Raw genomic sequence first — 15,388 nt, 5'->3', positions numbered from 1 at the left:
ACCTGCCATTCTAATTTAAATCTCAGGTTAAACATAAATTTTTTCTGGAAAACTCCTCTAAAATTATAAGTTTTACTAATTCTCTGTTTTACTTCATGCAAACTGGTGCTTAATCATGGCAATAGAATGCAATTATTTTAATTTTAAAATTTTATTTATGCCTGAATTTATTCGCAGACAACGTATGTGACTGCACTGGGGTACAGTTTAAACATGGAGGTTTTCATCGATCTCCAAAGTATTTATAATTTTCAACCAAATGGTAAGCATTACTGACCTAGCATAACATTCTTAACATATTACACAAATTACTTGCTTACACTTTGGTCTTTTCAAGAATAAAATCACTACAATAGTAGTCTATTTTTTAATTCATTAGTATTATTATTTATTTAAATGTAAAGCATTTAATAAAGAAGCAATTAATATTTCCTGAAAGATTTAAGAATGAGCACCTATGTAATGACTGAAGGCTTGAAGCATCTTCATTATTTTTTCTATCTCTAAACACCCACAGTATGAACTCAGAGCACATCTACAGGGCTTCTTACCTCAGTCACAGTGGTGGAGGAGAAGGAGCTTTGGTCATACACCCAGCCATTCACACATGGCTCCGTGTCCAGCTCACTCATATTAGGGAAGGTCCCATTCAGGTGAAGGAGCTGCCACTGGGGATGAAGGAAGCGACGACAATTTTCTGGCCTCAGGTTTGAATCCAGTGGGATGGAGATTCTCAGGAGGGTGTCTTGACTGAGGATCCCAGTGCCATTAGCAGAGACAGTGTCATTGTCGAGGATGTGGACCCAGCAGCGGTGACCAGGGACGGCTGCAGTGAAGTTCTCCAATAGCATATGAGGGTACACTATGAGGCTGGAAATACAAAGGCAAACAATCTGAAGGATCTGGAATCTCCCCAGGCCTCCAACTTGATCCAGGAGGTCCTGAAAGGCCATGGAGGCTCAACGGGTGATCCCCAAGATGAGACAAAATGACTGTATCTAGAAAAGTTTGAGAGAAAATATTTCCTTCCACACGTGACGCTAAATGTGTGATGACCACACTTTCTCCTCAATTGACCCTGTCTGTCTTCCAAAGCAGGGCCATGGAAGCTGTTTCTCAAGATTGTGTTAGGGCCTGTAGTTAGCCGTTTTCCTTAGTTACAGCAGGAAATGTTTTGCTCAGGTACTTCCAGTGGTGGACAATTCAACCTGTTAAAGGTGTACTTTGTAAAAATTTTTGTCCTCAGCAGTGCTTCAACGTCAGCAGTGGACTTTGATCTACAGAATCTTAGCAAATAATCTAAAATAAACCCGCTACATAGTATGCAGTTCTTCCCAGAAAATCTAATTTCACTCAAAAATGAAACGCTGTTTAAGTTCCCTTTGAAAAGAAAAGAAAGCATTTTGCTTGTTTAATGCTGAATTTTGATTAAAAGAGTTAGGGAAAACAATCCTGAGTTAAATTAAAGCCAGTGAAATCTGGTGTAATCATGTCCTTCTCATAACTGACATTCTGCTTCATTAAAATCATATCACAAATTCACACTGACAGTAATTTACTAGAAATGGAGGCAGAATGGACAGTGATGGTGGCCAGAAAGGCAAACCGGTGGTAAGCACATACTGAGGCTTATTTGTATTGGTTTGTTGATTCATCCAGATAACACGTGTGAGGACCTTTTCTGTGCTAGTTCAAGGAATAAAGCAATATTTCAGATAAGGTCTTCATGGCTCTTAAAGTCCAGTGAGTAAGGGAGAAACAAATAAATAATTCCACCGTGATGTCATAAAATTCCTATCTGGTACATGCATGATATGCTAGAGAAGAATTGAAGAGAAAATATGAGATAAAATGTCATAGCACTATAGATTAGCACTAAATCATCCATTAAAATTTCTTTTTTTACAGCTTTATTGAGATATAATTCACATAGCATCTGTTAACAAGCAAAATTCAACTGAGTAAATATGAAGATATAATTGGCTTTCTTAAGCAATTCACAAATCAGGATCCCATCCAGTTACTACAAGGGCAATATGAGGTGTTACACAAAATGGAAGGTTTTTATAAGGTAAGGAAATCACTAGCAAAAGAAAAGAAAGGGTTATTTCGGGCCAGAACATCTTCTTTATTGAGGAAATAGAACTGGCATGGGTTTTATCATGCCAATTACCTTACTTGTGCAACTTAGGAAATTTCAAATTGACTGTTTAAAGGTCACATTCCTTGGAGGGCTGAAACTGTAAGTCAGTCTTGGCTTGCTGTCATGGGGGCCATTTTGGGTTTGATATTTTTTATTTTATCAATTATCCTCATTTGATTAAAACTTTCAGCCTCACTGAGAGATGTGATTAAAAAAAAATTAAGGCACTGCTGCACTGTCAGCCACCACTCCGTGGTTCTCATCACTTTTTCTCATCTTCTGTGTGATATTCACAAGTCATGATGTTTTTGCTTAATCCCTGTGATATTTACAGGTCACATCTTGAGGTTCAGAGTCTTTAATTGGTCATTATTTGTTCCTTCTCTGACATTCCAGTCTTAAGGAGATCATTTGCTTGGTGGTTAGCAGCTGCAAACATGCACTTAAAGCCTTTGACAGAACGTAACTTGCCAGAGAGATTATTATATTTACAATAACCAGGATAATTCCCAATGTTTGGAGTATGGTTTGGAGCCACGGTCCCTAAGACCCAAACCCATCAAAGAAGGACCTCACTAAAGGAGTCACCATCTAAAGACAAGTGGCTTTGTCAACCATCTCATGTAACTGAGTTTCAACTTCCCCAGGAATGTTGATCCAGGTACAGCAGGTGGTGTAGCCATAGCAAAGACACCTTGCTCAGCTAAAAGAAAATCAAGGGCTAATCTATTACCAAGAACATCAGAGAGGCTAAGGATTTTTGTTGAGCAGCTACTGCTTTAACAGTGGAGTCTGTAATATTTTCAAGAGCTAAGGAGAAGTTTCTGATCACAGCCTCACTTATATTTACCCCTAACCAGGGAACTAGGGATTTGTGAAAGGGAGCTAATTTTGAATTAATGAAGGTCTCCTGGTAGGTCCTATGTAGAATAGATGGGGGCATAGCTACATATCCTAAGAGGCATTGCCCAAGCAATCATCTAGGCATTCATAAGTCCAAAGAGAGTGATAAACACTGAAGACATAGATACATCCTGTTGGGGCACAAACTACTTCCACTAAGGTGGCACTGTTAATGGATTCATTCACAGGAATTGTTGCATTTGCCTGTTCAAGCTGGGGGTCAGTGAGCATTTTCTCCTAGCCTGAAATTAAAGTTGTTCTAAATTCCAGAGGTTACTCCCCTTAGCAGTGGCCTGAGCATTACAGATGAAGGCGTTATCTTCCCAGGTCAATGCCAGAGTAAAGGAAAGAAACAAAATAGAAAAGTGTTTCATGTTTAGCAAAAGTAGGGGGCCGGCTCCATGGCCGAGTGGTTAAGTTCATGTGCTCCACTGCGGCCCACCCGGGGTTCGGATCCGGGGCGGGGACATGGCACCGCTGGTCAGGCCATGTTGTGGCAGCGTCCCACATCCCACAACTAGAAGGACCTGCAACTAAGATATACAACTGTGTACAGGGGGGTTTGGGGAGATAAAGCAGAAAAAAGAAAAAAAAAAAAGATTGGCAACAGTTGTTAGCCCAGGTGCCAATCTTTAAAAAAAAAATAGTAGGAAGTTTTTTTCTGGTGACTTGGGTAGAAGCAGTCTATGTTGACATCAGCTACTTCTATTCATAGTCAATTTGATTTGGAAGTCTCCAGTATTTCTACAGGATCAGATTTCAGACCTATACAATGCCTTCTAGTTTTGTAGTAGTGTCAGTGGTCAGGAGCACTTAGTAAGGTCCCTCCTAATAGGGCTTGAAGCCTGTCTTCCTCTGATGAAGCTTCTAGAATACTTAGTCACTAGGCTCTAGAGTGTGACTAACAGGATCATTTAAATGTGGATCTAGGAAAGCTTCTTTAACCTGTTGATGATAGACTTGAGCATAAGACTTAGAAACTGGCAGCAGCTGATCATACTAGCATGAAACAGCATGGGATCAGCAGAAGGTTGTATACCGATAGACATTGGTTTGCCAGTGACTCTCTCGTGTGGAGTTTATGTTTTCCAAAGTGGGTACTGCAAACAGTCAGCATGACCAAAGGAAATGTTTTAGGCTGGAGGAGTCCAGTCTACACATATATAACAAAACCTCAAGGACAATTAACAGGACTAGATTTTAATATCTACACAGGTGCAAACATAATTTTTCTTTCTACAATTACATAGATCTTTTACTAAAGATAACCAAAGTGAACGTAATGTTTTTATATTAAAACTTGGCCCTATTATTTATATAAGTGAAACAAGAATAGTGACTGAGTATTTCTGAATTCTGAGGGATCAAGTAGAGAGAAGAACTAATGCTTTATCTCTTTTCACAAAGATATATCTTACCAAATTGTTGATTGCTTAAATGAAAACATTTCTTTAAGTCTGGAAAAACATTAAAACCATTAGTTCTCTCGACCTTGTGCAATAGTTAAGGGTGACAGAACAGCGATAATTACAAAAAGTTTGCAAGGTTTTAATTGAGACTTGTATGTTTTGCCCAGTGAATTGGGTGCCTTGATCACTGGAGATTGTGGAAGGTATACCCAAAGTGGAAAAGACACTTTCTGACAGTTTCTTTGTCACTATGAAGTTATCAGCCTTGTTTTATGGGAAGACTTCAACCCATCCAGAAAACATACATATGTTAACAAGAACATATTGATAACCCATACTAAGCGGCACTTGAATGAAGTCCAGCTGCATGTGTTCAAAGGGAGCAGATAGAGGCTGTCTGAAGCCTCAGGGGACAAAAATAATTTTTCTTAAATGCAGTATAGGGGGTAAAGGAATGTAAAAACCGAAAAATGGGATTTACTAGGGAGCTGGAAAGAACCAAGGGGCCATCTTGTGTTTCCCTTAGCCCTGAGTGTTTGTTAATTTACCACAATTGTTTACCCATCTTAACATCTTTGATTCAGCGGCAAATTGTTTCCATGTGACAAGGATGTCAAGATGTCAAAAATGAGGTGTCATTTTTTTCAGAAGCAGATGGACTTCATCCACGTGTGCCACTCTCTGTACACATTCTGTTGCTGCTGGCTCTGCCTGAAAGTCAGCTGGGGCATTTTCCCGATGCTCTTGTTGTCCATTTTTGATTGAGGTCCCAGAGGACATTATACAACATTTACGATAATAGCTAGAATTACAAGTAATAGAATTATTCCAGGACATATCAGATTTCTAGGAATTTCACACAATTTCTTGGACACTTATATACTTATGCAAATACAACGTAAAGAAGGCATACTATCATTTATTCGACAATTTTTCCTATGTAATTTAACATATCAAATAAGCTTGGTTAGTTTAACAAATCTTTTGAAGTGTTCCAGGTGTTCTCTGGAAAAATCCCAGTTTCTTCCAGATCAAAAAGACTTCACTTTTAGAAGTTGATTTTGGGAACTTCGTCAAAGATACCTAAAGGTTTGGCCGCTAGACTAAATAGGATCGGAAATCAATATGAAACTTAATATTTAATTACCTATTAGCAAAACTTAGTTCTTTTAATATTAAGAAGACTCCATTTTTCCTACATAATCAAAGCCCTGACAAAGCAAAGAAGATAATTTTGATACAACATTAAATCTTTCCTTTTCTCTCATAATCTCTTATCAGATGCAGGCCTAATGGTCCAAGAAAATTTTGTCTTTTAGCAGTTGAAAGAAAATTAAGGTCAGTTTTACGTAACTACACTACTGATACTATATGTTAATTTAAAAACCGTAAAAATATTTAATTTTTGTCAGCCTGATCACACAATTAATAATCCTCTCTCTCTGGAAGAGAGGATTTCTCTGGATTTTCTTTCTCTATATATTTAATTTGCCCATCGTTTTTCTCCTTCCCGTTCTGAAACAAAATTACTGTCAATTCCCTTAACAAAATGCACCTTCATATTAGAATTTTTAACTTTAGAAACCTTAATTTCTCTGTGAAAAATAAGATAATAAACAACTATGAACTGTCTTTTATATCAGCATTCTGTGGATTGGAAGATTTGTAAATATTTTTTATAATTTCTAGAAGCATATGCTTTTTCAAAGAAAATTTTTTAGCATGGCGTAAAACAGGTTTACTAATAGACCCAAATTTATCTTTAATTTCCCTGCAATAGGGAGTCAAGGGTAGATAAACCTGTGGTCAACAATTAATATTTCTCTATTTTATCTTATTTGAGAATGATCTAGATATTTAATAAATTTCTCATCATTTAATTTAACTTAGCAAAACTCTAAAGTTTTGGGTTACCAAAAACATTTTGTGAGCTATTTTTAAGTAAACATGCCATAAAATATAATGTTGCCAAAAAGCTTATCTATAAACTCTTATCTCAATTACATCTAACCAAGTTATTTGCTCCTAACAATTATATTTAGATCACCCAGAAAAACTTCATTAGGCATTGGACAAAATCAGCCATCATTTGAAGTGACTTTTTGCTGACAAATTTTGCAACAGAGATAACATAATTTTGACTAATAAACCTACGTAGAATAAAAGTTGTTTACCTGCATTATACTCAATGTTTGTAACTTTAAACATATGTCTGTTCAATTAAACCAACAAACTCAAGCTAGCTTTTATACCTAATATTTTCCCAGATCACTTGAACTTGAAAAGAATTTGGGTTAGTGTGTATTACATTTTTGAGAATGTTAAAATGCCCAATGCTTACAAGTGCTTGACCTTTAATGCTATTCAATAGAGCTCTTTTACAAACCAATTTTAGCAATACCATCAGGAGGCAGAAATTACCACACATCTACAATACATGTATATATAGGGAGATGTACAGAGAGATACATAGACAGACACAGAGAACTTATAGTTACTAATATTTGTGGAGACAATTTCTGAGATTTCTTATTATCCCAAATTCAAGTACTTTATCTCTTTTTTCTTTTTGCTTTTGATGAGAAATATTGCATTTCAAAGAATAGCTTTTAGGTCTTAGAGAAGATGTGGGTAGAAAATCTACATCACAAAGGTACAAAGAAGGTATCCAAGTTTCTTCAAGATGGGATCTTGGGGCATATTTGCAGGATAATTCTGTTTCTAATATCTCAGTATGTACAATTATTTTGACATGAATAAAGAAAGTTTTGGGATTGACAAAAAGGACTGAAACATGCATTTACCTCCTGTTGGGATGTTTCTTTCCCTCTGGGTTATAGTTTCATTGTAACTTAGCGGAGGAGGCTACAGAAAAATTCCTATCAGGCTCTAAATATCAGTTTTCAATTTGGCAAAATTTCTGACCGTAAAGTTATTAAATCATTGTAAATATCTTGTCGGATTTCGGCCAGAACAAACAGTAAATATATCTGGCAGTATTGGATAACTTGATTAATTATAATTTTAGTTTCCCCTTGGGAAACTAAAGCAGCTTACCAGGATATTCCTCAGAGTCCCATCAACATCTTTTGGAGCCCATATGGTGTCCTTTTTCAAAGGTAGATTTGGGAGTATCTGTAAGGCCATTAACCTTGGCAGCTTTTGCTTATGGTCATGTAGTTTTTTCAGAGTGGAAAAACAATTCATTCAGAAGGTTACTAGAATAAGTACTCAAGTAGGAGAGGATAGAGGAGGCAGTAGGAGTTAAGCCAGTGTTACATCAGCAGTATAGTCTTTCATTTTAGGTAACTCTTACCTCTTTAATTTTTTATTACTCTTTTGCAATGAATCTTTAACTGTTGAATCTTGAAGACTTTTCTAAGCTTTTGCATTGATTTTATCTAACTAGATTATTTCCCAGAATGACCATTGCAGTTCTACATTGTCTCTAGACAAATTTTACCATTTTTGAAGGAGTCTATGACTCCTGAGACCATAGTTCTTAGATGTAAAATAAACAGTTGTGCACGCAATTCTTTGAAACTTGATGATCTCATTTCTTTTATCTAAGGCTTTTGGGTTTCTCTGAGCCAAACTAATACCTAAGAGGGACTTGCTGTAGGGTTGGGAAGTGACAAGTGTTTTAACAGCCTTTAAATGTTTGACCCAAGCACACCCATTTTGCAACTTTTTCAGAGATTCCCATTACAAATTAGCCCTTATTTAATATTCACATGAGGCCTCTCACCAGACTCATTCCAGCCTAAATCATACTCAGTCTGATCTCAGTCCTAGTGTGGTTCTTAAATCAGACACAGTCCAACTCTTGCTGGTAACCACCACCAATTCCCATGGATTGTTGAGCTGAGAAAAAGGATTGAACCAGCAAACCCCAAACAATGGAGACTCCAGAGTGATTCCAAAAGTAATGGAGAACTAGAGCTGCCACCAACAATTCCCAATGTGGAATCTGGAGACTGAATCCAAACAAATGAGAAATTGTGGACTAAACTATCAGCAGTTCCCTATGTGAAATCCAAGGACAGAGCTAAGACCTGGGATTTTCCACCCAAGGAATTGTCATGTGAAAGATTAAGGGTTTGGCTCTTGGTAGAACCCTGTGCCAGCTCACTTGGATCTGGGCAGAATCCTCTGACAGCTCAATTGTCTCCAGGCAGAATTTTATGAACTCAATGGGCTCCAGGTAGAATCATCCACCAGCTACAGGTGACCTGCCCTGTAAAGGAAAGCCAATTAGTTTGCGAGCTAGAATATAAAAAGAGAGGAGAGCTAAAACTGAGAGGAACTAACCAATGGCCCTTAGAAATGATAAGAAAGACAGTGAACTCAAAATGGGGTTCATGGGGCATTATGCCTGTGTTTTGTGTTGTCCCCAAGTGCCATCAGAAGTTCACGTCAGTCCCACCACTCTCACCAAATCTGTTAAAAACCAAAATTTAAATGAGTAAATTTGAGGATATAATAGGCTTTATTAAGTGAGTCATAAATTGAGCAGCATCCCACTTAGCAACTAGAAGGGCACTCCTAGGGTTGGGAAATTGGAAGATTGGGAAAAGGGAAGATTTTGATAGAAAGGAGGATGGGGCAAGGTAGTCACTAGCAAAAGAAAGAAAGGACTGTTTTGGGCCAGGACGTCTTCTATTTTGGGGGGAAGGGACTGTCAGGGGTTTTATCATATAGATTACCTTCCTGGTGCAACTCTGGAAATTTCAGGTTGACTTAAAGGTCACATTCCTCCGGGGGTGGGGGGGGGGGGTGGCTGAAACTGTAATTAGGTTTTGGTTTGCTGTCATTGGGGCCATTTGGGCCTATTATTTTTTTGTAACACATCTAATTTTCCCATTTAAAGTGTACAATTCAGTGGGTTTTAGTTACCAACGAGTTGTGGAACCAACACCACAGAATATCACTCATTACAGAACATCTTTATTACCACCAAAAAAACCAACTACAGGTGACAGAGGCTTCAATTTTCTCTAGTGAATTGGTATTTTTCCTCTTTGTGATATTGAAATTTATAATCAGAAATATATATTTAGGCTTCATCTCTATTTCTAGCGTAGGGTTCCTAAAACACTTGGGATGTCCCAAGTGATGAGATCCACAAAGGTATCTTTTGTTATGTTAGTGAGGTGACTTTTGGACTGTGCCTAAGGATGGGGCTGGTGGCCAGGAGAACCATCCACGTGATTGGAGGGTTGGAACTTTCAGTCCCACCTTCTTCATCTCCAAGGAACAGAAAGAGGCTGGAAATTGAGTCAATTATCAGTGACCAATGATTTAATCTATTATGCCTACATAATGAAATTTCCACAAAAATCCAAAACGATTGAGTTTAAAGAGCTTCCAGTATGGTAACCAAATCCTCATCAGGAGGGTGACAGACCACAACTCCACAGCCACAGAAGCTCCTGTGCTTGGAACCCTCCTGGACCTCACCCTATGTATCTCTTCACCTGGCTATTCATTTGTATTCTTTATCATATCCTTTAATAAACTGGTAAATATAAGTAAATGTTTTCCTGAGTTCTGTGAGCTAGTCTAGCAAATTAATAGAAGCCAAGGAGGGGGTCATTGGAACCTCCAATCTACGGCTGGTGGGTCAGAAACACAGGGAATAACCCGGGCTTGCAACTGGTACCTGTCGTGGTGGGGAGGCAGCCTTGTGGGCCTGAGTCCTTAATCTGTGGGATATGATGGTAACTCTAGGTAGATAGTGTCATAATTGTATTATATTGTGTAATTAAATTAAAGTCTCTCTTCCGCTGGGAACAGAGAGTTGGAGTCACATTGTCGTCCCTCTTATTCATGGGAAGTGCCCATTTTATTAACTAAAAATTCAGTGTGCCTAGTTAAATTTGTATTCAAATAAACAGTGAATAACTCTTTAGTATATCTACAGTCTGTGCAATATTTGGGACATACTTATACTAAAATATTTGTTATTTATCAAAACTTTGAATTTAATGGGACATTCTGTATCTTATCCAGCTAGTACATAAGGATACAGAACTCTCAGATAAGTAGAAATTTCACACAAACAGTTGTTGATGCAATAGCCAATAACCATTCTATAGAGAAAAGAAATAAGGTGAGTTTTACCTGAGCCAGAGTGATGATTATAACTTGGGGAGGACTTTTCCAGAAAGGAAGAAAACATTCTGGAGAAATATGGTTTTCAGTGCAGATTCGTATCTTTTTAGAACAAAGAACATACATTGAACACACCCGGGATACATTTTCATCAAAGTTGGAAAGAGATATTTAGTTGCAAATTAGCAGGTCAACATGACCCTTATGTTTGGAAAGGGACTAATATGGGCATTACCAATAGGGCATAGGAGGGGAAGTAGGCATTCTTATCTTAAGAGAGTGCATTCTTTAATGGTTGAAACAGATGTACAATGAGTGTTTGATAGGCCATAAATCAGGCTTCTTTAGTTCAAGTAAAATCAATTTTGAACCCAAATAGTTACCCCATGTACGTCAGTATGTGAAAATCTCCTGTCACAGTGAGTAATTTTCAGTGTAACTATGCACCATACAACATTTGGGATATTAGTATACAAAAATATTTGTTGTTTATCCAAAATTCATATTTAATTTAGTGTCCATGATGCTATCTGCCAACCCTGTCTGTTCAGCTTCTGGAATTGCACAGATTAGTGGAGCACATGCTCGAGAGTTGGCCAAGGAACAAACAGAATTCGTGTGTCCTGATTCCATGTATCTTTCATTCCAGGATCCTCTAAGACTAAGAGAGTTCTTATACCTTGAAGACAGAAAGATGACAAATACTGGCACAGAAACCACCAGCTGGAGGGTGCGCCAGTCTTGAATGGCATAAGCCAAACCTCCTAGTATTACTTACCCAAAAGTATTGACACGGTTTGTCAGTGTCATTCCTATGGCTCGGAATCAGGGCACTGTCCATTCTACATCTGAAAGAAAACACACACAGGATTTTGACTTTAAACAAAGGTGTACTGTCATCATCAAAGTCAAGGTTTGGAAAATGTACTAGAAAAAAAGTGTTGACTTATTGAGCATAACACTATTTAACATGATGTTCACGACAGAAAAGCCAGCCAAGAAGCACAATGAGCAGTCAATGAGGGAGGATGGGGCAAACACTGGAGCAAACACCATCTGAGTATTATCCTTCTCCCAAACCTGAGAAGCAGGTACAGGTTATATTAGGGAACAAGAACAACCTGTTGTAAAAATAAGTGTGAAAAAGAAGGTGCACTTTGAAATTTAGGAAATGTTTTCACAAGTGAAACTTTGCACTTAAAATGTTACAGAATCAACAGGTAACCAACAACAGATCTTCTCAGAAGCAGCCCTCCCTGTTTGTAAACAGCTACTAAATACAACAAAGCTTCTTCTCTAATCTGTTACCAGTAGATCTTTGACACCAATTGAAATAAAAGGCTGTAATATTGGAAATTTTAACATGTCATAAATATTCCTTGTACTAGCACACATTTAGCAAGAGGAAATTCTGTATAGTGTCTAGAACACAGTGGATAGAAGACTGTTTTTGGACTCCAGGACCATGCAGGCTAAGGCTAAAGTGATGTGAAAGGTTTCCTTCTGTTACTGATTTCTAGTTTCATACCATTGTGGTCAGAATAGATCTTGATGTGATTTCAATCTTCTTAAATTTTCCAGGAGTTTTTTTGTTACCTAACATATGATCCATGCTGGAGAATATTCCATGTGCGCTTAGAAAGAATATGAATTCTGCTGCTGTTAGATGGAATGTTCTGTATATGTCTGTCCCCTACTATTATTATATTGTTGTCTATTTCTCCCTTCATATCTGTTAGTAAGTGCTTAATATATTTAGGTATTTCGATGTTTGGTGTACATATTATTTTCCAGTTTTATTAAGATATAGTTTGCATACAGCATGGTATAGGTTTAAGGTGTTCAGCATAAAGATTTGACTTACATATATTGTGAAATGATTGTCACAGTAAATTTAGTTATCTTCTATCATCTCAGATACAAAAGTAAGAAGACAAAATAATTTTTTCCTTCTGATGAAAACTTTTAGGATATACTCTGTTAACTTTCAAATATATCATACAGCAGTGTTAGCTGTAATCATCATGTTCTACTTATTTATCTTATATCTGGAAGTTTGTACCTTTTGACCACTTTTTTAATCCCCCCTGTCTCTGGTCCCCACAAATCTGTTCTCTTCTTCTACGGGTTTGTGTTTTCTTTTTTTTTAATTCCACATTAATTGAGTTCATACAATATTTGTCTTTCTCTATCTGACCTATTTCACTTGGCATAATGCCCTCAAGGTCCTTTTTTGTTGCTACAAATAGAAGGATTCCCTTCTTTTTTATGGCTAAGTTATGTATATAATCAACATCTTTATCCATTAATTCATTGATCAATACTTAGGTTGTTTCCATGTCTTGGCTATTGTAAATAATGCTGCAATGAATATGGGAGTGCAGATATCTCTTCAACATAGTGTTTTTCTTTCCTTCAGACATATATCCAGAAGTGAAATTACTGGATCATATGGTAGTTCTATTTTTAATTTTTTGAGAAAACTTCATCCTGTTTTCCATAGTGTCTGTACCAATTTACAATGCTGCAAACAGTGCATAAGTGTTCCCTTTTCTCCACATCCTCTCCAACACTCGTTATTTCTCATCTTGTTCACTATAGCCATTCTAACAGATGTGAGGAAATATCTCATCGTGGTTTTGATTCACTTTTCCCTAACGGTTAGTGATGTTGATCCCCTTTTCATGGGCCTGTTGGCCATCTGTATATCTTCTTTGGAAAAATGTCTATTCAAATTCTTTGTCAATTTTTAATTGGATTATTTGGCTTTTTGCTTTTGAGTTCTATGAGTTCTTTATATAGTTTAGATATTATCCCTCATCAAATGTATGATTTATAAATATTTCTTCTAATTCTGTAGGTTGTCTTTTTCATTTTCATGATAATTTTTTTGCTGTGCAGAAGCTTTTTAGTTTTATGTAGTCCCACTTGTTTATTTTTGCTTTTGTTGCTTGTGCTTCAGGTGTCATATATAAAAACTCATTGCTAAGACCCATGTCAAGGAGCTTTTTTCCTGTGCTCTTTTCTCACCTTGGGCCACAAATAGGATGGCCAGAATGGAGATTCCCAGCAGGAACAGGGAAAGAATCTGGCTTACTCTATGGCCAAGGTGATTCAGTGCTAAAAGTACAACGTAAGTGCTTGGCATTTTGACTACACCAAAAAGAACCTGGAACAGGAAAATATTTTTCCCCTGGTGCTGGAGGTGGCGACTAAGGCCAAATAAGAGAATTAAAGTTGCAAATCTGTGGTGAAAGGAAGAGGAAACACAGATGTCATAAGGTTTTGATTGTCTTAGAAATGATGATATTGAGTCAGGAAGCCAGAGGTTAGTATCAAGAAAGAAGGTGTGATCTGACTTGTGGAATATTTGTGTGTTGATTATATTTTCTTATTTTCCATATTTTTGATGCTCTGGCATTTAGGGCCTTCATTCTGGAGAGTCTGCCTTTCCCATGGTTAGCTAATTCCTAAAGATAGCAAATGACTCCCCTGTGAGTGCACCTTTCATATACAAACTCTCAATCCAGAGCCCACACCCTCAACCATCTCCTTTATCAAACTCACACACCAAGCCAGTGTCTCCCCTCCCATAAATCAACCCAGGGCTAGGTGCTTGACAGCTATGGACCACCACTATAGCCCAGAATCCACTAAAATTATTCAAACTATCAAATCCTAAGCTTACTCAGAGTACCTATCCTCCTCTCCCATTCTTTCTCACAAGAACCCCAATAAAGTCTCTGGGACATGCTCTTTCTTTTCATTCTCTTCTGCCTGCGGACTGACACTGGTGTCTCTCACATGGCCCTGTCTGGTGTTTCATGCCTCCTGTTTCTAAGGATCTGTGAGTATAAACTTCTTTCATGACAATCATTTCTGAGTCTGTGTGTCTTACCATACACGATTAAAACAGATCTTCAGTACACTTTAAATGCAACTTCATTGCAAGTTAGTGACTTAAAAATTATCATATAATTATAGTATGATATGGGAGGTTACAGTTGTTGCTAAAAGTTTGGTAAGTGGAGAGCGTTTTTGTGGAGGACACATGAGGGGGTGTTCTAGGGTTTTAGAGTTTTTTCTATATCCTGATCTGGATGATGTTTCTATACTTACATAGAGAAATATTCATTGAACTGTATATATTTGAGCACTTTAGTGTTTGTAATTTTACCTCAATTAAAATGAAAACAAACAAGTGAAGAAACTTAAAGCTGAAGTCTGTACTGTGATTTTTCTCAGCCTCATCTCCAGTGATGAGCCTAGTAGAATGATGTGACAACAAAACTCCTCATTACACAATTAGGTCTTTGCCAGTCTTTTCATAACCCTTTCACTACCTATAAACATAGCAATTATCATGTGGCTTTCTCATGTTTTATCTCAATTCTATCCCCAAGTGTGTGGTATCACCTGAAATAACAAATAAAATCCAGTTTCCAATATTTTAATGTTTCTCATGCACTGTGTGAAGCTTACCTCAAGAAGGACAGTAAACAGATCCTTCATGTAGGTTGGTGTGTGGAACAAGTCTTACACAGAGTTTTGGTGTGTTCTCTCACCAGTTCCTCCTGCATGGTGCATGTCAAAACCTTCAAGAACAATAACAGCAAGCCGTTCAGTTGTTGCAGTGGTAGATATTGTGAACACCCAACAGAGGACAAGATATGTGACTTTCATTGTTGTCCACTGGAAAATATAGCCATGGAAGATGAACACAATTAATGAGATAAAAACTTATGTAGTAAGCATTAAAAATAAAGCAAACTGCATGGAGGAGAGAACTAATGAGGTCAAAGTAGAAAAAAACCTAGAA

The 15,388-nt window shown here is 37.4% G+C and overlaps 1 protein-coding gene and 1 pseudogene across 2 annotated transcripts in view; both read right to left on the bottom strand.

Annotated features, from left to right (window-relative positions):
• Nucleotides 1–1,089, bottom strand: part of LOC106822084 (organic anion transporter 7-like) — a 36,865-nt gene extending 35,776 nt beyond the window's left edge. For both annotated transcript variants that reach the window (XM_014827104.3, XM_014827105.3), the window contains exon 1: nt 552–1,089. In XM_014827104.3, coding sequence (XP_014682590.1) covers nt 552–953 — 402 coding nt within the window. In that variant the 5' untranslated portion in view covers nt 954–1,089. The remainder of the gene's footprint in view (nt 1–551) is intronic.
• A 9,969-nt stretch (nt 1,090–11,058) lies between these two features.
• The window catches only part of LOC106822071 (organic anion transporter 7-like), a 32,586-nt pseudogene continuing 28,256 nt past the window's right edge, over nt 11,059–15,388 (bottom strand).

Source organism: Equus asinus, chromosome 17 (assembly GCF_041296235.1).
Source record: "Equus asinus isolate D_3611 breed Donkey chromosome 17, EquAss-T2T_v2, whole genome shotgun sequence".
NCBI lineage: Eukaryota > Metazoa > Chordata > Mammalia > Perissodactyla > Equidae > Equus > Equus asinus.
This window is presented reverse-complemented; position numbering and strand designations above follow the sequence as displayed.